This window comes from Talpa occidentalis, unplaced genomic scaffold, assembly GCF_014898055.3.
Source record: "Talpa occidentalis isolate TD23 unplaced genomic scaffold, MPIMG_talOcc4v2.1 talOcc4.10, whole genome shotgun sequence".
NCBI classification, from domain to species: domain Eukaryota; kingdom Metazoa; phylum Chordata; class Mammalia; order Eulipotyphla; family Talpidae; genus Talpa; species Talpa occidentalis.
The window spans coordinates 24,349,572-24,374,817 of record NW_023600993.1 but is presented as its reverse complement, the minus strand read 5'-3'; the positions used below and the strand labels follow the sequence as shown (position 1 = coordinate 24,374,817).

The 25,246-nt window shown below is 44.6% G+C and overlaps 1 protein-coding gene across 1 annotated transcript in view; it reads left to right on the top strand.

Moving 5' to 3' along the window:
- The window catches only part of SUSD5 (sushi domain containing 5), a 40,323-nt gene extending 19,151 nt beyond the window's left edge, over positions 1-21,172 (top strand). The window contains exons 4-5 of the mRNA XM_037501555.2: positions 5,168-5,356; positions 17,989-21,172. Coding sequence (XP_037357452.1) covers positions 5,168-5,356; positions 17,989-19,280 — 1,481 coding nt within the window. The 3' untranslated portion in view covers positions 19,281-21,172. The remainder of the gene's footprint in view (positions 1-5,167; positions 5,357-17,988) is intronic.
- Positions 21,173-25,246: the final 4,074 nt, after the last annotated feature.

Below are 25,246 nucleotides of genomic sequence, written 5' to 3'. Positions count from 1 at the left end.
ATTATCCTAGGGGCCTCCCCTGGTGGCGCAGCGGTTGAGCGCTGGGTTGCGAAGCTGCCCGCGGCCTCTGAGGCGCCGGTTCGATCCCCGGCTGCTCCCCGGCCACTGGAGGAGGCTCCCACATGGCGTGCAGACCTCTCCTGCCGCCCGCTGCTCCCCTCAGCAGTGTACTTCGGTCTTTCTGCCTGTTCTGTTCCCCGCTCTGGTGAATTCTCTCACCCTCCCGAGCTTCTGACTGTACCCAGTGCATGTATAAACAAACAAACAAATAAATAAATAAATAAAACATGCCTCTATTAAAAAAAAAAAAAGAATTATCCTAGCTATTATTCTAGCTATTATAGAATTATCCTAGCTATTATCAGTCCAGGCTTAATTTAGAAGAAAATATTACCCCTCTCCCCAGAAACTACTTACAAAATGGGAGAGTGTGTAAATGGTAGAATGGTTTCAAATGGACCTGTGCTTTACCTTGCTCATGACAGAATTCCCTTGTTGACATCTTAAGAACCTGACAGATCCAGAAATGTAGCCCCTGCCTGTGGTGGGACAGGGAAATCTTCCAGCAAATCCTTTTCTGTCACCATCTTAAGTTAAACTGATTATTTGCTGCTTTCATGGGTCGTAAACCAACTCCAAGAATTTGCATCCATCAGAACCCTGTGTGTTCCCAAACTCTGCTGGTTTCATACCTTAAGCTAAGTCTGTCATTAACCATTGTTGCCATATCAGTAGGAGGAAAGAGCCCATATCTGATCTGCTCTCCTTACCCACCATTTTGCTTTACCCTTCTTCATGGCTACAGATGGCATTCAATATCTGCCCAGTCATTGCATGCTTGTCTAGACTCGACTCAAGAGAACTAGGCACTCAATGACTATCATTACTAAAAGAACAGTTCAAAAGAATGTAAGTCTCCAGCTATTTACTTGGGAACTGAAACTCATTTTTATTTATGTCCCTGTAAGTTCCAGGCTTGTAGTAGACACTAAAGGCACAGATTCCTTAAATCTAGTAACAAACCTATGAGATAAGTGTAGTTAGCTCCATTTTGCACCTTAATATATTTTCCAATTTTAAACATGTGGACACTGTAGTAGAGAGTTGAAGAAGATTTAAATCACTCATCAGTCTGCCCTGAGATCATTACTTTAGTATCGGTCTTTTTCCTCACAAGCATTTTTTTTAATTTACCAAATTGAGGGTTGCACTCACTATGTATTTTCCCATGACACTGAATATGAGCCAGAGGATGATTTTTTATGCGTATTATAATAATCCATCATATGAATGTACCATAAATTAAGCATTCTCCTGTTGTTAGACATTTTAATAGTTCCTATTATCAAAGAGAATACCCTGATTGAACATCCGTATATGTGTATCTTTTTGCCCATCTTTATTTCAGGCTTTTTTAAGCTATAATTTATTAAAAACCATATGTCTGAAGCCTCCTGCGTGATCACCACCCAATCAGGATCTGAAACATTTCCATCACCTCAGAAAGTTTCCAGGATCTCTTTTCCAAAGGTCCCCTGCCCTTCCCACTCCAGCAGGGTCAAAAGCAATCTTTGTTCTGGTTCCCATCACTAGATGTTCATTTTGCCTCATTTGAGGGTAACTTGTTACCTGGAGCAGTAGTTCTCCAAGGTTGGCGCCTTACCTGTGTCATGCCAGCAGCCCAGGGCAGGTTTTCTATCGATCCAGGCAGATGGGTCGAGTCCTAGAGTTCTCAGTAGCTTTTCACAGACTTTAATGCTTTCTACGCCAGTTGTGGGGCAAGCCTGAGGCTGGCAAGGCAGGGTGACCACGGTCCAGGAGGCTGGCAGGCTCCCCAACCCCCGGCAAATCTTTACTCTTTCTCTTTGGGCTCTCTCTGGCATCATCACATTGTCACATAGTCCTGCCTCACTGTAGTCACTTGCTCGCTGGTAGCTGTTCCGCCATAGCTTCCTCCTTCTCTCTGAGTGACACCGTCCTGATAGCCTCAGTCTCCAGGCTCAGGTATTCACACTTACGCATGCCCACACCATGCCCACACCATACTCCAGGTGTCCACAGTCAGGCCTGCGTGCCCCGCGCCCATGCTCCCAAGCACCTCTTGCATTCAAGGCCTCAGGTCATAGCCACAGAGGCCAGCAGCATAAAAGCCTGAGCATCATCATTTACCCTACAACCTGGAAACTTATTACAAATGCAAACTTCCAGGGCTCTAGCCAGAAACAGTAGCCAGGGTTCTACTAAGTCAGAAACAAACACAGAAATGTGAATATGTATGTTTACAAGTCCTTCAGGTGATTCTGATGTGCATGCAATTTGAGAACTCACTGATACCTCAACCCTTGTTGGGTGTGGGGTAGAGTAAGGTGGGAGGAGCTGGGCAGGTAGGCATGGCAGATACGTCATATAACTTAGATAGGTGGAGGGAGGAGGAGGGCCTCCCTGATGGCACAAGGGGTTAAGATGCAGCATTATGAAGTTATGGGCAGCCACTGCAGCACAAGTTTGATTCCTGGACAGGGAGGCTACCCACATGGTGCAGCAGACCTCTCCTGTCTGGGCCGCTGCTCCCCTCAGCAGGGTATTTCAGTCAGTCTGCCTGTTCTGCCCCCAACTGCATCTCTGGTAAAACTTCTCACCCTCCACATCTCTGGCCTACATCCCAGCTCTTGTATACATAAATAAATAAATCTTTAAAAAAAAAAGAAAAGGAAGGAGGAAAAGTCAAGCATTTGTGTCAACATTTATACATCTTTGGTTTATGAAATTATAATGGGGGTTGTAGTCTCTTTTTTAGAATTTCAAAAGCCATGATGGAGTCTTGCAACTTCTCAAGAGAAAAGCATCAACTTTCACAGGAGTTCTAAACTGGAAATACTATCACAAGTTCTGATTGGCAAGAAAACGTGTCATTTTAAATGGGAAAACAGGTTATGGTTTATTAATTTTATTTATTTAATAGACAAACTTTTATACAAACCTTCCTTGGAAGGGAAGATAATAGAATTTGGTCTTTATTTTGAAACTGTTGAAATTCAGCTCTAAGGTCTGAGAAGTTCACAAACCACAATTCCTACATGCAGAATTGCTGAGAAATAACAGTGAAAGCTGCCCACATAGAAGTTTCCCTAGAGAAGAGAAGATTGGTTAGGTATAGAGCCAGCTGTTTCCCATAGCTCCCTATGGTGAGGGTCACGATGGGAAGTTTAGCAAAAGGAGCTAATTCGTGTTGCATGTGGATACGAGTGGTGTTTTTGGCACACCCTTGGCTGTGCTAATACATGAAACTGTGGTCCTGTAGCTTCTGAAATCATACCAGCTAAGAAGCAAGTGTGTTTCCTGTCTTGAATATTTGTGGGAAATCCAGAAACATACAGTGTGTGTACCCAGTCTCTCAGGAGCATCTCATAGGTTTTCCAAAGCCAGATTCTAGCTCATGCCATTCTAGAAATTGGCTCTGTGGGAGAAGACCTCAATGAGTCACGTAGGGTATGAATTTAGCCTAAAGTTCCCATTTATCTATTCTCAGAGCAGCCGCCTTGCTGCTCCAAGGAGTTGGTGTTGGGTTCCACAATAGAGCTGTGTGAAATAGAAAGTACTTTTTGGTCCTTTGATAGTAAATGTGTTTGATGAAAAGCCCCTAGTTTCTGGGCACTAGATCCCAGTTAGAGGAAAAAAGTTGGTCAGTCGCAGGCAGCTGAGAATGGCAGAGAATGATGGGGACTTTTGCCCCTGAGATACCAGTTGGAATTCAGTCCAACCTGACTTTACTTTGGTCCATTCTTCTCAGACCAAGCAATGCCTCTCTGCTCAGTGGTACCCCTGGATTTGTGGCAACTTTCCAATGGCTACCTGTTCCTCCTCACTGTGTAGGTGAAATAAGTCCTTGATCTCCTGGACCACACTATCAAGGTGGTTTGACTAAAATGCAGCATTTTGTGTTGACTCTGAAGCACAGCCTTGGCTTTTTTCATTCAAAACCCCTCATGTTAAACAACACAGATAGCAATGACTCTTTTGGAGAAAATGCTACTAAAACTCCAAGCTGCTCAGCCAGCCAGGGTGACTTCAAGTGCAAGTGGTAGTTTCTGTTGTCATCTTGTCTCAGCATACCTTATAAATTGCTTTCCTGTGCTTCTTAGGTAATTTTACTGCATAAGGACTAGAGAGTTTCCTTTCCGACATAAAAAATAGAAAAGGAACTTTGATTTAAATTTTTTTTTCATTTTTTGGGAAAAAAGCATCACTGAATCACTTCGATACAGCAATTCCACTACTAGGTTATCCTAACAAAATAAGATACTAACCAAAATATACATATGTTAAAACATACATAGCAAAGTCTTTCTTTCTGTGTTTTTACCTCCCTCTGTGCAGACACCATACACTTCTCTGTGGATGTATGTGAGTCTATATCTATAGCTGTGTTTATTTGTATATTCCAAACTTTTAACAGTTATTATGTCAAGATTGAAGTTGGGGGAGGCGGGGAGAGGCACCTCCCTGTCTTCTTGGTCTGAAACATTTTAACTTTTGACAAAGAGTACCTATTCACATGTAACTAAGGCATAGAAGGAGCCTACTGTTAGGCTTTCAAGGAGACATTAGAGAGTAATATTGCTTGGAGATTTTAAAATACAAAATTGTAGTACTTTGTGCTAAGTTGTAGCTTGTTTTTTCACTCAAGTATTTTTTAAGGGCCTCACCTGTGCCAGGCATGCAGTCAGGCTGGAGGATGTCAAGGTGAAGGAGCAACAGCCCCTGTAACCCCCATCAGGGTGGCAGGCAGTGCCCATGGAGGGGGAGAGATGTTTAACTTTATTTTCTCCCAGGCTTAAAAGGTTCTGCCTTTGGACCTCCCTGGAGGCTCAAGGGGTTAAATCTCAGCACTATGAAGCTCTCTGCAGCCACTGTAGCACTAGATCCATCCCCGGCCAGGGAGCTAACCTACATGGCGCACCAGAACTCTCCGGACTCGCCCGCTGCTCCCCTCAGCAGTGTATTTCAGTCAGTCTCCCTGTTCTGTTCCCCACTCTGTCTCTGGTGAATCCTCTCACTCCCCACACCTCTGGCCTGCACCTCAGTTTTTTATGCATAAATAAATAAATCTTTAAAGATAGAAGTTCTGCCTAGCTTTGGAAAGCTGATTGTGATTCCTTCTCCTCAGAGAAGCCGTGTGGAGACCCGCCTTCATTCCCACACACCATCCTGCAGGGACGCACGGGTTTGGAGATGGGCGACGAGCTGCTATACATGTGTGCCCCCGGCCATGTCACGGGCCACCGTGAAACTGCCTTCACCTTGCTGTGTAACAGCTGTGGGGAGTGGTACGGCCTGGTGCAGGCCTGCGGGAAAGGTAAGCCACCCCTGGGGCTGCGCCACCTCCATGCACCATGTTTTGGGAGCAGAGGCTCCCTTCCCCATGGCGGCATGTGGTGGGCCCTTCTCCACAAAGGGCCCTTGTTCTGCAGCTGAGGACACCACTGCCTGGGTTTCAGGCAGCATTTCAAACGCACTGGGCTCTTCCATCTTCCATGCTGGGAGTAAAAGTTTAACAAACCCTCTCTTCTTTGAGGTTAGAGTTGACCTTGTCTAGCTTATATTCCTGGAATCCTGTGAAGATGGAATGTCAGTGGCGGAACCAAGCAACAATGCTTAGGGTAAAACTGAACCCTGGTTTGTAACTTGGGCCGGGAGGGCCGCTGTGAATGCAGGAGAGGAAGTCCAACCTTGTGCTTCCCTGAGGGAAATGATGCTTGCAATGGGGCACCACCACCTTTGTGGGGACCCTGAGAGCTGTGCTATGGTTTGTGACAAGAGCGTGTGGGGCAGGAGAATCCATGTGTGGCTCTGTACCCAACATGCCAGTCCAGTCCCCTCACCCCTCACCCCTGAGCAAACCACAAGGGCTGGGGTTGGAGGGTGAGGCATCTCTATCCCCTGGCCCGTCGCCTGTGGCAGTCCTGTGGGCTGAATATTTAGTTGAAACAAAAAGGACTCATACTGGGTATGGAGTCCTCTAAACCTGATGTGGTCTCCCCAGTTGTTTCCATTCCGTCATCAAAGCACATCTAGGGGTCCCACATTCTGCAGCCTGCCTCTGTGGGGAGTTTTGTGCCACAGACATCACTATCTCCTGCCACAGCCAGGCCTGGCCTCCCCAGCTGACCAGGGATAAGCCCTACATGGTCCTGAATGGTGCCCTGACCTCACAGGGTCCTCTCATCCCAAGACTGCTCCAGGGACCTCCTTCTTGGGCCCCCCATAACAACAAGCTACCAAGCTGAGATTCTCTTTTTAGAGAGGGACAACTCCAACATCAGAGTTACTGAATTTTTTTTTTTTTTTTGTCCCTGAAAGCTTCTACGAATCCAATGGGGGCGAGGGTCATGGTGAAGCTAGGGCACTGTCTTGTCTGTGAGGTTCATCCCTGTGGTTGCCTGCACTGTGTTTTATGTTCTCCATCGTTGACCATCCATGGTGGGGATGCACCACCATTTACTTCTCCCATGCGCTGGCGAAGAGTTGGCTGTTTTGATTTTGTGACTGTCACCAACAGTGCTACCACGTTTGTTCACGCACATGCCATCTGGTCCATGTGGAGCAACTTTCTGTTGGTTCCTGGGAGTGGCATTGCCGCCCACCGGGTGGGTGTGTATGCAGCATTAGTGGTTGCTGCTGGAGAGTCGTCTGGAGGATTTGGACCCGTTCACACACCAGCTGTGTCTGAGAGCTCTCACTCAGCATCCGCACCAACCTTCAGGATTGGGAGACTTTTACATTTTTGTTAATCTGGCAATTAGTCTGCGGTGATGTCTAGTTGTAATACTCACTTCCGCGGTGATTGTGAGGTTGATTATTTGCCGCATGTTAATTGGGCAGTAGCATTTCCTCCATAAAATAGATTTGATTATATTATTTACATAATGTAGGATTTCTTTTTTTTTACAGAAAATTTCCTTAGTTAATGTGCTGCAAATGTTTTCGTCCATCCTGTGGCTTTCTTTTTCCCCTTGGAGTGTCTTTTAATGAATAGGTTTTATTATTATTGTTGTTGTTGTTGCCTATTTCACTATTTCTCAAACTCTTTGTGGACCATTAAAATTATCTTTTCTAGTCATTGGTGGACTGATTTGTTAGTAAAATGCAATGAAGATGAATAAGCAATACCAAAGCAAACAAAGATATTGCATCTATAAACACAATTTTTTGGTTGAATTAAGAGACCTAAAATCACTTTGTGAAATTGTTGCAAAACCTTCTAAAAGCTTCCTCTCACTATATTTACTTGTTTTGTTGCATACCAATAACAAAAAGTTATAGACTGACAAGTACAAGAAGCAATCTCTGCAATCTTCTAGCACTCTGATCTTCCTTCCCGCTGCTGCTATGTGGCAGGCAGGAGTTGTTTGCCAATTCTGATCCTTTTACCTGTCCGAGAAAATCAGACCTAAGCCCAAGTTTCCTATTTGTTGAATGTGTCATTCCAAAGCAGACCTGTGCCCGCCCTGAGATGGTTAATAAGCTGGCTTTATTTGTGGTGAAGGCTGAAGCTGCACCAGCCCAGGAGCCACACCCACCAGCCAAATGGACTGTTTACTGGCCCCAGTAGAATGAGAACTAAATGCAGGTTTTGTGTGTCTGAAATGGTGTTTATTTTCTCACTGCAAGGCAGCTGCTAGGCAGGAATTCTGGTTTCTGTACTTGGCTGGGTATACAGACTGCTACAGTTTTCATTACTCTGTAGATTCGACATTGTGAGTATCTGTGTCCTTAGGAGATATCTGTGTGTTACAGAATAGCTTCACCAGGTAGTTCATTCCATTTTTGCCCAATTGTTTTTCTAATGATCGTCAAATTGATCAAGAAATTGCTTCCAACTGGAGAAACATCGTCTAGGGAGAATGGGTCAGACAAGAGTTTGGGGGTTGGATCCAAGTGGATTTGGATAACAGCTCCTCCTTGTACTGGCAGATTGGCCACTCATTCATGCCTCATTGCGCATCCCTCCTTTGGTAGGGTCCAAGGTGCCTGTTAGGAGCCACCCTAAAGGAAACTCTAGTAGACCAGGTGCTTCAAAGGAGACAAAAACACAGTAGATGATGCAGTTAGAAGGGAAAGCTGGGAAACAAGATGTCACAGAAGGTAAAATTTGAAGTGTGTTTTTCTAGGTGGAAGAAGTGCCTGTTGAGTTCAGAGGCTACAGGAATCAAGTAAATGAACACTGGGTGAAGTATGCACTAATCCTCAGCATAAGGAGGTCCTGGCCCCTATATGTTTTCACTGACTACATGGAAAGTGGCCAGCAGCTGGGCCATGGTGCAGTGAGTACAGGCATGATGGTCTTGGAAGGAGAAGAGAGTCAAGGGCAGATGACCCGTTCTCGAAATTCCACTATTCATGAAGGGAATAAGGAAGAGACAGAGTAGAACTGGACGGGGATCAAGGATCAGAGTGTCTGTGGGGGTTCATTTTGCTTTATTTTGTTTGCTTGCCTTGGTTATTTTTCTTATTTAAATGACAATGGAAAGACTCAGAAGACAGGGGAAAATGACAATTTTCTTGATTTTCCTAAGCTTTAAATTGCTCCTGTGGGGGGAAAAAAAAGAGAGAGACTGTTTATCACAGAGTTACCCTGTGGGGTAGATATGGTCTGTGCTTAATAAATGTCTTTCCCTTTGATCTCCTCTCTCTGATCAAGGAGAGTAGTCAGGTCCTTTCACTTCAGGGACCTAAAAGGCTTTGTACGTGACTTGCCCCTGCTTCCTGATATCGTATGGACTCTAGACCCTGCTCCACCAAATAACCAAGGCAGTCAGTGACTTCTACTGTCTGTTACCTAGGTGAGAGGTTAGTCTTTGCCAACAGACTTCTCAGATTCTGGATGCCAGCAGCTGTCCTTCCACAGACACGGTCCGCGTGGCTATAGGATCCGAAGACCTGAGGCAAGCAGCTGGTAACTCTAATGTGTGGCTCCCGGGCATTTCATACTCGTGACCTCAGCTGCCTCCCTCTTCCAGAAGGTGCTTGTCTCCTCTGCACTGGGCCCACCGACAGATTGATTCACCTTCACCCTTACCAAGAAATTCCCTTTTATTTCCTTGTGAGACGCTGGCCTGTCCTCTGGCAGAGACTGTCCATAGATGCTGTCCTAGAAGCTCCTCTACCGAGGTTGCAACAGGGCCCCTTTTATTTCCCTCACAACCTCTTTAGGAGGAATAGAAATTCCACCAAAGGCAGTTCTCTAGAGAAGGGGATAGCTGTGAAACACTAGCTGCCACGACTCACAGCAGCTAGGGGGTAGGTTTGCTGGCCCAGGCATGGGCGGGACATGAGTAGCACCCATTACAGTGGAGAATTTAGTTGCTTATTAAAATATCAGTTTGCTGGAGCAGGTTTGCTTTTTTTTAAGTCATGAGTAAATTGGAGACTGCCTGGTGAGCTTATGAAATTGTAAAATTTACGATGATGATCAAAAATGAAGTGAAGATGTCATTGATGATGATATGATGATGATGATGACTTAAAGATGATCAGGGGCATGGAAGCCTGAGGGTACCCACTGCCTGGTTGCAGGTTCACTGCAACACTAAGGTCCAACCTCAGTGGCAGTGGTGGGATGTGTCACTTAAGCACAGAAATGTTGATCTTGACTATTAACTTAAGTGCATGAGGACTTATTTAACTGCCTTCTTCTCCCCTTTGGGCACTGATATTTCTCTAGCTTTGGATTCTAGAATCCAGCTCTGAGTCTACCACGTTGTCTTCCATTCTTCTGTCCCAACCCACATATCTTCTTGGTCCCCATCCTCAGGTGGGCTGCAGGATGTCTCCTCCGTGATGTCTCCATATCTGACTATAGTTGGTTGCTGCCCTAATGAAAGAAGGATCTTGATGCTTTTGCTTTCTGAGCATGCATGCAGCAAACTTCTGTGTTTCTTTTTGATTTCCATTGGGCTTCTTATTATGCCCAGTCTATATCCATCTTAAAGATCATGTTTTCTTTCTGGCCACTTAAACCCTAAGAATAGTTCCTGACTCCCAATCCCCAAGTGGCCACCCTCTGGCCACAGACATGACCCCAGAGGTGGTGTCACATGAGTCCCACTTGTGGCCTTCCCAAGAAGCCTGTGTGGTTATCTTGGCAGACTGTCTAACCACTCACTACCCTAGCCTCACATTGCCTCAACACCTCTGCTATCACCAGTCTTCAGCACTCAGTGGTCTGTGACCTCTGACCCCAGTTACAGGCAAGGCTATCTATCCTGTTTTCTATGGTTGGGGTAATAAAGATGAATTGCTGGCAGGAGCATCATAAGTCAGATCTCATTTAATCTTCACAAACCTAAGAATAGAAAATGACTAACTCTGATTTGCAGATGGGAAAACTGAGGTCCAGAAAGTTTCACCCCACAGCCAAAAAGAAGCAGAGTCAGGACCTAATCCAGCATGTCTCTTTTCATGTCTCTGAGCTCCCTCGGGCACCTCTAAACCTCACTAAGAGCAAAGCATCAGGGTGGCGGTGCCAGGCTCGGTGGCAAACCATTGTTCCCTCACTAAGTCCCTTTAGTCTTTTTTCTCATTTCTAAAGCCTTTCTTTTGTCTTCCTAAATTAACTTCATTTTCTGTTCTTCTCCAACTTTTGGACTTACCATTCTTCACAGAAGAAACCATGAGTCTGAAACTGAATTTAGAACTCCCTTGTCAATATTGCCATATTTGTTCAGAGGTCCATTGAGCCAGTGGTTATTTCTGGCTTGTCTGGTTGTCTTTTTTAAAATTGCTATTTTTAAAGGCTGTGTAGCCAAGACCAGAGGAAAAAAGTAGCTATGTATGAGCTTCCAGAAATGCAACAAGATGGAAAAAAAAAAAAAGATAAGACACTGGTGGCAGCTCTGGGAGAGCCCAGGATTCTGGCCTCTGGCCTGAGGTACTTCAACCAACCCTGATCATGTCTCACCCTGATAAATGTGAGCAAGAGCACAGGCAAGGCTTCTCCATTTACTCATGAGTTCTATCTGTGGTCTTGTTTCCCCAAAGGAACAGTTAAATATAACCCCCCTAGCGAATGACCTAATTTTTGCCGAGAAAATCCACAATGTTTGTATTTCCTGTACGTGTTGGTCTAAATCAGAAGTCCCCCAGTCATTTTAGCACAGATTTCAGGGAGAGTGTGGGGGAGGGGAGGAAGCTAACAGGATGACACCTGATTAAGGAGGTGAAGACTCAAGAAAGCAGAGGGGAGGTGAGAGAAATAGCACCTCAACAGGCAGAGAGCTGGGCTTCTCCATCTTGTGGACAGAATTCAACTTTTGGTTGAGTAATAAACTACTGCCACTTATGAGAAGAAAAACAGGCTTATGATACTTTTTCATGACTAGATTATTCATAGTTGGTGTCCTTGTCTTCATTTGAGGTTTTGGGGGAATTGTGGCATAGTGAGAACTTACTTCTAAGCCAACACGTTGACCTGTGAACTGGGGAGAAAGGAAGAGCTTGACTCAGGGTCCTGGGGGGCTGCCAAAAGGGATGGTCTAGGTTCACACACACACAACTCACACTGACCATAGGAGTCCAGGTTAAGGCAGGTCTACCCACAGCCAGAGTCAGTTGACCTTTCCCACATCCTCAGCTCTAACATTTATAGTCTAGGCCAGTGTTTCCTGCTCAAGAAGGAGTAAAGGAGAACACAGCTCATCTCCTGCCCATAGTCCAGGTCCCTTCTGACTTCCTGGCCTATTTAAGCTCATGGGATTGCTTTCAGAGGAGGAGGAGGAATTTAGCAAATGTTGATTATGCCCAGCCCTGGAACTAAGAGGTCCTTCAACATTCTTTGCTACTGCCGCAAATTGAAATAATGCTCTGGCCGATGATACCTAGATTGAATCAAGCTTTATCAAAACAAGCTTCCGAGAGTAAAAGTAATCCTTAGGTTCTGTGAAAAATATAGTGGTTGTGAGGGAATGAATGGGAGAGGGAGAGAGAAAAATAAAACTGGCTTCTACTACTCACTTCTTCACACACTCATTTGTTCATTCAGCACGTATGATGGAGTGTCACTACATGCCAGTTGACACACTCTATGCCATGGATACAGGTTTCCCAAACTCTCCAAAAGTAAATGTTCCTGTTGCAGGGTCACACCAAGCCCAAGCGGCTCCTGTTCTCATTGTTCCAGTGAGTAACTCATTACACCCAAAGGAAACTAGGGTCTAAGTCTCAAGCACACCAGCTTCTACCACATCTCTGGAATATTCTTGGCCAATCCCTATATCATGAATACCTTTCATTTTACCAATGAGAACCCATTTCTAATAATTTTTATGGTAGTTAGCAGGCCAATGATTTCATCACCAGAAAGTCATTTCAGATATTCAGGGTGTTAATTAGCAAAGCTATAGTTTTGATCAAGATACAGATGATAGCAATACTAATAGTGGGCACATGCATAGGAAGAATTGCCTAATGAGAATGCTCACTATCCACCTCTGGATTGTGAATTCTTAATTGAAATGTCAGCAGCCATTGTTTTACAACTTAAGTAGCACACATATAATATCAGAATATTCTTGAAATATTTCAAAGCACAGCCTTCCTAAGAAGAATGAATGCCTACTCTTTTTGTAATTGAGTGACATCTTAAGAAATACTAACATTTTTCAGTAACACTTCCTTTCCCTCAAAGAGTATAGACATTTTATTTTTGTCTTCTACTATTAAATATTGAGGTAAAAATTTAGACAGGCCCAATTTGTTCTTCTGTTTAATTTCCCTTATCTGCCTGGATAGCAGCTGAATTATTTCTCTATCCTTGATATTCTGTAGCCAAATCCTGTGTCAGTTTTTCCTGGGACATCTTCATTGATTTCCCGGGACTTTTGATGATTAAAATTCCTATTAAAGAGTAGCATAAATACAGAGTGTTTCAAAAATCAAAGGTTATAGAGCTTAATGAATTATCATTCCATTTACACACCCTTATAATCATCAGCCAGATCAAAAAGTAAGACAGCTCCAGCATCCTAGTATTCCCGTCTAGGCCTTGAATCCAGAAGTAGAAACTTTATCCAGACTTCTCAAACTATGGATGCACTTTCCCTGCTTTAATTTTATTTCAGTGGACACAGAGAGCATTACTCTTCTATATGGCTTCCTTTGCCCAATGTTACATCTGTGAGACATGTCCATGTTGTTCCATGAAGCTGTAATTCATTCTTTTTTCTTTGCTGCTTACCTCAAGTTTTGATGTAGTATATTTTCATTGTCATTATCATTCTGTCAGTTATGCTGTAATTTCTCCTTTGGCCCATGACTTATTTAGAATTTTTTGGATTAATTTCCATACTGTGGGAATTTTCACTATGACTTGAAAACATGTATGATTCAATTCTCTAAAATTTGTCGGCATTTCTTTTATTTCTTTTGTAAAAGTATTCTATATGTACTTCAAAAGAATGGTTATTTTTGCAGTTGTTGGATGTGATCTATATATGTCAAATACATCAAATCGATTAACCATGTTCAGATTTTGATCCTTACCATGTTGTCTACTTGTTCTAATTAATGACATAGGTATTTGAAACATTTCTTTATGACCGTGGATTTATCTATTTTTTCCTTTTAGTTCATCTATTTTAGATTCATGCCTTGAGTCTTGAATTTATAATTTAATATCTTTCTGGTGAAATGCAACATTTATCTTTATGAGGAAGTTCCCTCTTTATCACTAGTAATGTTTTTCTTTGAAGTTTTATTTGCTTGTTAGTCTTTTCATAATATTTTTTCTTTCTTTTACTTTCAACTTCTCTGGGTATTTCTGTTTAAAGAATTCTCTCTGTTACTTATTTGTCCCTAATTAGGTTCTTTGCTTTTTACATGTATCTTCCATTCATCAAAAAAAGGGAACAGTAGCTGAAGTGGTGTGTACTTTTACTTTTGTTGCTTTAAAAATATCTAGACTCTGCTTTCTCTTTAGAAATGATGTGAAGTCGGGCCTCCCCTGGTTGCGCAGTGGTTGAGCCCTGGGCTGCGAGGCTGCCCACAGCCTCTGCAGCGCCGGTTCGTTCCCAGGCCACCGGTGAGAGTCCCACAAAAAAAAAAAAAGAAAGAAAGAAAGAAAAAAAAGAAATGATGTGAAGTCGGGCTCCCTGGTGGCGCAAGGGGTTAAGACACAACCTATGAAGCTAACCACAGCCACTGCAGCATGAGTTCGATCCCTGGTCAGGGAGCTACCCACATGGCGCAGCAGACCTCTCCTGACTCACCTGCTGCTCCCCTCAGCAGTGTGTTTCAGTCAGTCTGCCTGTTCTGTTCCCCACTCTGTCTCTGATGAATCCTCTCACCCCCCACACCTCTGGCCTGTAACCCCATTCTTGTATGCATACATATATAAATCTTTAAAAAAAGAAAGAAATGATGTGAAGTCAAGGTGTATGTGAGCTATACAATGTGAAGTTCTAGCATTTTGGATTCCATCAAGAGGAATTAGCCCTGCTGGTTATTTGTTTGTTTCTCTCCACCACTTTGCATCTTTCTGAGATCTGTTGTCACTCCAGTATAATTTTTGAAGTGAAGGTGTGTGTTAGGAACTGCCCTTCTCTGCTCTGCTCCAAAATCTTCTGTTTCTCCTCTTGGTAACTAGTTTTTGAAATTTGTTAAAATATATTTCTTCTGTGACAGGCTGCTGTTGGAAAAATCTCCTCCTAAATGCACTTTAGATTCCTCAGTTGAAAAATTCATATTTAATAAGTCTGGTTGTGGTTTTTTTATTGCATTTTTTTCATTGTGGAGTTTCCTCATTTTGAAGGCATAGAGGACTGAAAATATGATGTGATGCAGTTTTGACTGGAACACTTAGATATTTTCAAGTGTGGCGGATAGTCTACCCTGATGATAAGATGCTTTTTGCTTATGGCCCCGATACATGCACAGGTGGCCTGAAATGTAAGTGATGAGGCAGAAGGAGAACGCAGAGCAAAGGGAAGGGCAGTCAGGAGCAAGAACAAAGAAGCACATAGACCTGGACCTGACAGAGATAAAAATTGTGGTGTGGTGAGAAGACACAGGGAAGAAGCTAGGACATCGGTTTATAGGAACATGTCAAGGCAACAAATACTCAGAAGTGCTAGAACCTTTTGTGTACCCCTGCACTCACACACCCCTGCCTTCTAGCTCTTGGCTATTTGGATAGAACTGTAGTGACCCACGACCATATCAGTCTTGGCATCTGCTGGGGGTTACAAGATGATGGGCTGTGAGAACAATGAGGGAGCACACCCATTCACCACCAGCTGTCTCATCACAGAGCACAGATTTTCACAAGACTGCAAATGTTGCTTCCTTTCATCACGCTGGCTGAGTTCAAGGCAAACAAACTTATTTACACACAACTGGCAATAAGCTACAGTTGATGACCTGAAAGGAAACGAATGCAGTTGCAGAGTTTACGCAACAACCAGAAATCAGAAAAGTTCCGTTGTATAGAACAGAACTATCTGTGGACTGCTGGTGGTTTGGTGTCTTGAGTGGCAATGAGGCAACAAAGAAATACTCCCTAGTTCAATTATGTTGTAAGACACCTTCCATTGCAGAAAGCATATGGGAATGCACCACAAGACACCTCAGCATTCCATCCACACCTTGGTTCTGGAGATCTTTGTGCTTTCTAGGTTGCAAGGTGAAGTCTGGGGAGGTGGGGCTCATGAAAGGGAGAGAGAGCATCTTTCTACCCATAGAACACATCTCACACCAAACGTAGGTGTCCTACATTCAAATCAGTTCTAATGCTAACTTCCTGGAGTTAGTGCAGAGCTCCCAGATCAAAGGCTTAGTCCCACGGACTGCCACTACTCCAGTTCTGGGCCTCCCTCACTCCTGATTAACCAGCCATAAATCAGGGGTTCTCATGCCCCCATCTCAAGTTTGATGATTTTCTAGCACTGCTCACAGAACTCAGTTCCTTCTTACTCAGCTGGACTCAGAGTACATCACAGCATCAAAGGCTCAGGAGTCTTAGAAAGAGCCAACTTGGTGTTTTCAAGGATACGTTTTTACTTAATTATATGTACGAATCAGAAAACAACAGGTCAAGAAATTATAAAAAAAAAAAATTTGTGATCACACAGGTCAAGAGGTAGAACCTTGCCAGTCCCCCCAAAACCCTGTTGTGCTCCAGCTGTCACCATCCCTTCCCTCCTACCCATGTATCACCCTCATCCTGACTTTTGCTTGTTTTTGAATTTCATAGAAGTAGCATCACAGAGTGTGCTCTTTTGTGCCTGGCTTCTTTTGCTCAATAGCATGGCTGTGAAGCTCATCTATGCCATGTGGGAAGCTGCGGTTGGTACATCCCCATTGATGTGCAGATTTTCACTGAATAATAAACAACACTTTATGGCTCAGTTCTGCAGTTAATAGACTTTTGAATTGTTTCCAGTTTGGAGTTATCACGAACATTCTCCTGCCTGTCATTTGGTGCCCATGTGCACACATTACTGTTGTGTATATATTTAGGGATGGGATTGCTGTGCCAGGAAGCTTGCATATGTTCGGTTTTAGTAGCAACGCCCAGTTAGTTTTCCATAGCGGTTGTTCCCATTCACACTCCCACCAGCAGTGCTGCACATGCTTGTTCATGCTAGATGTCAATCTGTTTGATTTTCGCCATTCTGGTGCAATCTAATGGTACCTCATTATGACTGCTGTTAGCATTTCCCCATTGCTAATGAGATTGAGCATCTATACATGTGTTTGACCATTATTTTAATATCCATTTTTGTGTACCAATTCAACTATCTTGCCAAATTTCTGTGGCTTCTCTGCCTATTTATTACTAATTTGCAGGTGTCCTTCATAAATTCTGGATACAAACGCTTTGGAGGTGATAGGTGTTGCAAATACCTTCAACCTTGGGCTTGCATTTTAATTCCTTTCATTATGGCTTTTGATGAACAGGAGTTCTTCCTGCTCATGTAATCCATTTAGCTGTCCTTGTGCCAGTACCACAGTCCTAAAAAGCACTCCAGTTTGCAGTAAATCTTGAACTCTTGTAATGTGCATCCCCCAGCTCTATTTTCTTTTCTCAAGATGATCTATTCTTGGCCTTTTGTATTTCCATAAATTTTAGCATCTGCTATGTCTCTTGCTGAAATTTTTTTAGGAATGTATTCAAGCTGTAATGGTCAATCTGGACAGAATTGACAAATTTAAACCTGCCATTACACAAACATGGTAGTTCCCTTCCTTTATTTAGGTCTCCTTTAATTTTCTTCAGCAATGTTTTGTACCATTCCATGTAGAGACCTTGCACATCTTTTGTTAGATTTATTCCAAAGCATTTAATTTTATATATATACATATTTTAAGATTTATTTATTTATTTATACAAGCACTGGGTACAGTCAGAAGCGTGGGAGGGTGAGAGAATTCACCAGAGCCAGAGCGGGGAGCAGAGCAGGCAGAAGGACCGAAGTACACTGCTGAGGGGAGCGGCGGGCGGCAGGAGAGGTCTGCGCGCCATATGGGACCCTCCTCCGGTGGCCGGGGAGCAGCCGGAAATCGAACCAGCGCTGCAGAGGCTGCGGGCAGCTTCGCAACCCAGTGCTCAACCGCTGCGCCCCCGGGGAGGCCCAATTTTTTATATTTTTTTATGGCAAATGGCGTCTCTTGAGATTGCTCCCTTTCCTGTTTATTGCTGGTGTCTAGAAACACAGTGTTTTCTATTGACTGTAGATCCAGTGTCCTTGATAAATGCACCCCTTTCCCCATGTCCTCCCCCTCTTTCCCCCCCTTTCCTCTTCTAAATTCACATATAAATTGTAATGGTTCTATGTAGATTCCTTGGACTTATTCACGACACAGTCCTATCATCTGAGAATGACAGCCTTATTTCATCTCCTCCTGTCTTTGGACATTTTATCCCCCTTGTATGTGTTCTACACTGGCTCTGTGACCTTGGATCTAATGAGGCTTTTTCTTCTTTCCTTCCAGATGAGGCTGAGGCACACATAGACTATGAGGATAATTTTCCTGATGACAGATCTGTGTCATTCAGGGAGCTCATGGAGGACTCCCGGACAGAGGTGGAGGAGGACAGGGGACAGGGAGAGGCTTCTGAGGAGGCCCCAAAACAGGACCGTCTGGTCTCCATTTCTGTGGGGGGAGATAACACATCCTGGGATACAGCCATTGTGCCGACTACAGGCTTGCCCAGTGCTGGAAGCAGTGTCCCCACAGATCCCCCCGGATCTTGGCTCAACCAGAAGTACTTGTTCTGGTTTCCTGCTGAGACTTTCCACAAGTCTGAGTTTGAAAAGGAGACAGATGATGACACCAAAAAGCAGTTTTCTGCTGGAGACAACCACAGCGGCATCACACTAGCCCCAGGTGAGCCTGAGACCAAGGTGATGTACAGCCACACCAACAGCCCATCGGGGCCCTTAGTGGGCAGAAACGACAGCAAGACAGGGGACTCAATGGTGAGCAGCAGCGACGAGTCCTGGCTAGATGGCTACCCTGTGACCGATGGAATTTGGAGGAAGATAGAAGCCGAAGAGGAGGATGGTGAGGACAAGGGAGATGGGTCAGTAAGACTGGAAGAAAGTACTTTGGTTACTCCCAATCAGCCCATTCTGGTGAAAGTGAAGAAGCCCAGGAGCACCACCCTCGCACCAAGTGAAGACATGACCCATGATGCACTTCTTCCGTCTCAGACACTAGATGTAGAAGCTTTGGCTCTCACTCCCATGAATGGGTCGGAAACTGAGGTCCCCAGTAAGGGGGATGGTGACTTGACCAGCTACCAATCAACTGTTCCTTGGAGATTTGCCACAGACGAGTCTCCCAGGGTCACCCTGCCCTCTGAACTCACCAGCTCTACCCAGGAGACAGCAACAACTGCCCAGCAGACGCCTAACCACATTCTCTCGACAGTCACAGCGGCCACCCACACTCCACTGGAAACCACTGTGCCTGAGGCCCAGGATAGTTTCCCCTACCTGTTGTCTGAGGACTTCTTGGAACAGGAAGGTCCTGGTCCACGTGCGGGTGAGGAGCTTCTCCCAACCCTGGAGCCGTGCGTCGGGGACGAGTGTCCCAACCTCAGCAGAGGCCCCATCATCGCCACCATCATCACTGTCCTGTGCCTGCTGCTGCTCCTGGCGGGTGTGGGGGCCGTATGGGGCTACCGCAGGTGCCAGCACAAGAGCTCCGTCTACAAGCTGAACGTCGGCCAGCGGCAGGCTCGGCACTACCACCAGCAGATTGAGATGGAGAAAGTCTAGCCACCTTCGGCGTGTGCTCTCCCAAAGCCACTTGGGAAGAAAGTAAACTGTGACACAGTATTGATAAACACTGATCATTCACTAGCGCATGAAACAGGTGGAGGAGGACTCATCTTTTTCTTTCTCAGGTCTTTGTTTTACAGGCTGAGAAGTGTCTCGGGAGGCATCTGGCAGGGCAGGAAGGCCTTGGCCTCGTCACACAGGTCAGGGCCTCAGCTGGCTGCCCTGTAATGCATTGCACTAACCCCAGACCTGTGCTTGGGCCTTGATTCCAGTGTGAGGTCACAAGTCGCCTCTTGCTTCACCTTCCCCCCACCCACCCTTTTTAAGAAAGAAAATGACCAACTCTGCAACCTGAACATTTAAAAATAGAGGTGATAAACTGAGCATATGAGAACAGTGTTATTTAGGATATAGATATTTAACTCCTGGGAGTGGGATAGAAAAGAATAATGAGTTATTTCCTTCTAATGTTGTGATGTTGCTGAGGACAGATGAGCCAAGGACAGGATATAGTCTAGGAGCTTTGAGGTTTCTTTTTAATTGTTTGTTGAAATTGAAATTGAAGATTGACTTTACATTGGGGGTATGGGAGTGAGGAGTGGCAGGACACACATCCACCTCTGTTCCCTCCATTCTGTGGCACAGCCCATCGTTTTTAAAAAACAAGGTTAGCTTTGTACTGGTAAGCACCATTTCCTCTCGGAAGCAGTGGGCTACTTGTCCTTGACCAGTCTGTGCCTAGGAATGTCTTAGAAATTTTGCCAGGACTAACAAAATTCAGTTCTGGTTTCCTCTCTCAGGATTAACCATTTCTCTGAACTCCATTAAGAGGGAATGACATGGGAGGAGAAAAATGCTGTAAGAAAGCCAAGGACGAGGAGGTCCAGTATGGGTACCTACTTGACCGAGAAACAGGAACTAAAAAGGAATATGAAATGATCTCTGCCAATCTGTTCTTCACTCTATTGTGGAAATGGTGAGCACTATGAATAAGGCATGAGTTCAGGACTCAGCCTATTGAGCAAGCCAGTTCCTAAGATCTAGATCATCAGCAAATATTGCTTAGGACAACGGCTCTCAAAGCTTGGGCCTCAGACCAGCAGTGTCAACATCACCTGTGAACTTGCTGGAGATGCACATTCTCTAGGTCCCCGCCAGACTCACGAAGAAGCTTGGGGCTTGCTGGGCGGGGCCCAGATGTTCGTGTTTTAACCAGCCTTCTAGGTCATTCTTATGCATGCTGTGCATCGGAACGGAAACTGTGAGCTTTGGGGCCAGCTGAAGTGCTAGAGGCACAGACAACGAGCAGCCCAGGCCAGGTGGTCTAGCAGGAAGGCAGGCATTGCTGCAAGCACCTCTGGGGGCATCTGAAGCTGTCAAAAATGCCATCCCAGTGGTCACCTATGTATTGGCACAAACACAAAATACGTTATATTTTTCACATTTGAATCACCTTCTTAGAAAGTTTTTGGTGATAAAAATTGATGAAGGCAATACATTTATGTTGTGAGCATATGAGTTCCCAAGTGTTTTTGTGTGGCCCAAGAGAAATCCCGATCTTTATAAGAAAATTTGTTTCACCTATGGAAGGAAAGAATTTTCACAACCTGTCTTCTACCCTGCCACCTCCTTTTGGTGCAAGCTTTGGAAAAATAACAGGCTAAATAGTTATGAAGGCTGTATAGTATCATAAAGACCTAAGTCCCCATAGCTAGGTAAAATGAAGGCCTGAAGGTACCAACTGGAATACTTGTACATCAGATGAAATCTAGAATAGGAATGAAATGTCTTCTGCTTGTAGCCAAAGCAAAACACAACAGAATAAAAGCCAGAGACTGTATATATTTATAAGTGAGATTCTTTTCTAATCTTTTACAAGATAACTTTTCTATTTTTAACTATATAAAATAATCTCCAGCTCAACATTGGGGTCATGTTATTCAGTTATTATTGTGTAATAACCCAAGAATATTCACTTAATACCAACACAAAAATAGGTAATATTAATACATATGTATTAATTTTTACAAATATATTAATACATGTAAATGTATTATTTTGTAGACATGAACTACAAAATAAATCCAATACATTTAAGTTTTTATTGGTTTGGGTTCCTCTAAATTAATGTTATAGGATCTAAAAATTTATATAGAAAGGGAATGATTAAAACACTGTAAACCTAAATTGCATGTCATTACGCATGTTTTTGGAGACACTGGTGAATAATTAACAATCCTAAAAGTTGGGAGGGGGGTTATCCATTAACACAAAGCTTCTGAGATATTTAAAATAAATAATTATTTCCCCTAACAGCTGCTTAATGTACTGTATTTTATATCTGGGTTATATCACGATGTTTTTTAAAAAGTGATGCTCTAGGAATCTTGAAAATAGTGTCTGAATACCTGCTGTGTCTAAGACTGCCCTCTCTAAGCCCAACTCTCAGCCAACTCTCAGCTCCTCTTGAAGCAAGATTTCAGGCAAGTCTACGGAGCCTGTCCCCGCCTTCCCCTACTCACCACAGCCAGAGACCATGGCCTCGCTAGACCAGAAGGCACAGGCCCTCACTATGCAAAGTGTGGTTCCCCGGGCCAGAAGCACCAGTACTTCTCGGGAACTTGTTTTAAATGAACATCAGCAGCACCCTACCGCCAACCACCACCACCATCACAGAGTCTGCTGGCTTAGGCTGTGTAGACTCTAGTTTAAGGTGCCTGGGGGTGGGTGTGCCTGGTGAAGTTTGAGAAGGACTAGCCTAAAAAACTACCACTGATTACCTCCTTTTCTGAAGGACTCTGAGAGGAGTAATTAAATGGGGTCCGATGCAGGAATGTCACAAGAGTGTGGAAAGGGCTCAGAGACCATCAGTAGATGGTGGAGGGCTATCAGGAAACCGGCCAAGAGCTTTAGCAATAGAAAAGGCATGGCTGCCTGACCTCAAGCATGCTGCCACTGTCCTCTGTGACCTGGGGCGTGCAGGGATTTTCAAGACCTAGACCTCCTCACTCACCCTGCAATCTCTTGCCTACATGGGATATGAGGGAGGAAGTCCAGACAAGGTCAACCATAGAGGTCAGGCCCCTTCTGCCCCGGTCAGTCTAGAAAGGAGATCTTAGGGGGAAATGGAGTGGTCCAGCTCAGAAACCATCCCATCAGAATTCTGTCCTGTTTTGCTTCCATATACACCGGAGCCCAGGGCTTTCACGTCATCCAGGGTCATGCACCATTAGGGCCTGCTCAGATCCCTGTTACTACAGAGGAACCCATCCTGTACCTGCCACACTGGCTGCTAAAATGCTTATAAAGTGAAAGCATGCCCTTCTCTACCCAGAGATTGCCTTCAGCCTAATGGGAATTCATTCACAGGGGGCTAGTCCCACCCTCTGCCCCAATAGGGCAGCCTACAGTCGCTGACATGGGCATACAAAAGGCCTCCTTGCCTCAAGGTGGGACCACCATGTGTGTAATTAATACATGCTCCTGAGCTCCCTGTGGGATCTGCTCAAGGCTGGCCTCCAAGACCTTATTCTTGCTAGCAGCTTCCTGCTTTCCTCACAGCCTTTCTCTTGGGTATATTCCAACACTTGCACAAGGCTTTACTTCATGAGACCCAGACTTAAGACATCCATCAACACTCAAACTTTCAGTCACTACCCCTCTGCTTCTCGATCCACACTTGCCCACTGTGTCCACTGGAATTCCTGGGCTGATATCCACAAAACCCCTGGGTCTTCCATTCCTTCAAATAATTGATGTTTGAACTCCCCATACCGTGGGTCTTTATTTTTGCAAAGGCTGGTTCCTTGCTCTTTGCACCTGCCTCCCACTCTTCCCTCATTCTCCTCCCTTGCTCTGCAGTGACACACATAAAGCAGGGGAGCGGTTGGCAGTCATGCCTGAAGATGTTTGGGTCCTTATTTGAAACAGTAAATATTCTGTCACTTATCATAAGTTGGCAGCCAGCCGCCACCTCATCAGAATCAAAGCAAGTACTGGATTCCAAATGTTTTTCCTAGTAGGATTCATGAGCTCCCTGAAAGAGAATCTTCCTGGGGAAAGGAATGGGCCTCTGGCCCCTGAAAGGCTCCAGCCAGCACACAGCTACCCTTGCCACATGTGGTCTGGGAGTCTTCAGGAAGGCTCTGCTCTGTTAAGTGAATGTCAGAAATCTCACAGACCTGAGAAAACAGAGCTCATCCCAACATGCATCCTAGAATGACTGGGTGTGGTTCCAGACATTCCCATCCAGGGAGAACAGAAAGAGAACAGTAGCAAATATGAAAAATCAAGCATTTAGCGTGATTTTTAAAATCTTGTGTTCAAGTTCTAATGTACCATAAGTGTGAGATTATACACACTCTCCTAACCCCAATGGGAAGGTTAAAAAAAGACCTCAGCAGCGGCATGCAATGTCCGGCCTACTGACCACCATCCCAAAGTGGGCCATAAAAGTCTGGGATCCATCTCATAACTGTTGGCCAAATTGTTTAATCCCTTCTTATTCTTTTTCTTGGAATGAGAGGCACTAGGATCTTACCCTTGCATCTCCAAGAGGTTGGTGAGCCAACTCACTCATGCACTCAACATGCCACCCAAGCCAGATACAGTGTTTGGGGGTGGGGCTGGGGGAGGGTTGGATACTAGGCTATGGTGGCTCATATGTCCGCTAGAAAGAGACACTCCACTGCGGCACAAACCCCAGCTGCTCCTGACAACTCTTTCTGAGGGAGGGGAGAGCCAGTGAAGGCAGAGCCGGACTATCATGGTAACATCCCTCTCAAGGAGATGCCACAGGGATAGGTTGGAGCACGGCCTTGCCTGGCTGCGGGCACAGGAAGTCCAATGCACAAAACCTTTGGCTGAGGCTTATTTAAGGTTCCTTTCCTTCCCTACTCCCTCTCTTGTATATAGTCTAAACTCCCCACACTAGGTCATTCAAGCCTGGACTCACCAGAAAAAAGAAGTCGCTGTTTGGGGGATGGCAGATGATCAAGAGTTCAGACAGCTGCGATGAAGGATTAGTTGTGGGTTTTTCTCAGTGCCTCGCTACAAACTGTGTTACAGTTCCATGTGCAAACACTATTAAACGAGAATGTTTTCTCTGGCATCCATCCACCTTCTCCCCACAGTTTAAGTATTGAATTTTTTTTTAAACCCAAGTAGCTTAGGTTTACAGCTCACATTTAAAACTTAAAAACCTTATTTCCATAAATGTTGGCAGAAACCGGCCACTGTTTATCCCACTGGCAGTCATAATAAACCCTTCCCCATCGACAACCTGACAAGTCATTCCATTGCCATGGAGCTGGGTTCAATAAAATTTTTGTGCACTTAAAATGCTCTCAGTAAGAACATCTAATAGCAACATTTCCTAAGGCGGCCTCTGTGGTCAACATCTCCTTCTTATTCTTCTTATTCAGTGGTTCTCCTGGGTCCCAGAGGTGAGCATAACAGGTTAGTGACAGTTATTTTAAAGTCTCTAAACTCAGAAAGCTACAGGAGCCTCCCCCTAATCCACCAGGGATAGGTACCAAGAACCCCCAGGGGATGCCTGAAACCACGGAGCGTAGTGAACCCTAAAAATACTGTTTTTTCCTACACATGCATCCCTATGATATAGTTTAAGTTTATCAATTTGGCACAGGCTGATTAATAACTAGTACTAAACTAGATTATGATATACTATACCAAAAGTTCTATGAATGTGGTCTCTCAAAGTATCTTATTGTAGCTAATATTTTTGCACTAGGGTTGACTGCAGGGAACTGAAACCTGGGAGAGTGAAACTGGATAAAGGAGGCTACTGTAGTAGTATGTTGAGTAGGTTGGTATGTGTGACATTCCAGTCAGCGAGTCACTTACAAGCACGTATACATGCAAACCTCCCTCAGCCCTTCACCATGAATGTCTGGACATGGCTTCACAGGGGGTAGCCTTGAGACCTTTCCAAGCGGGTGCTC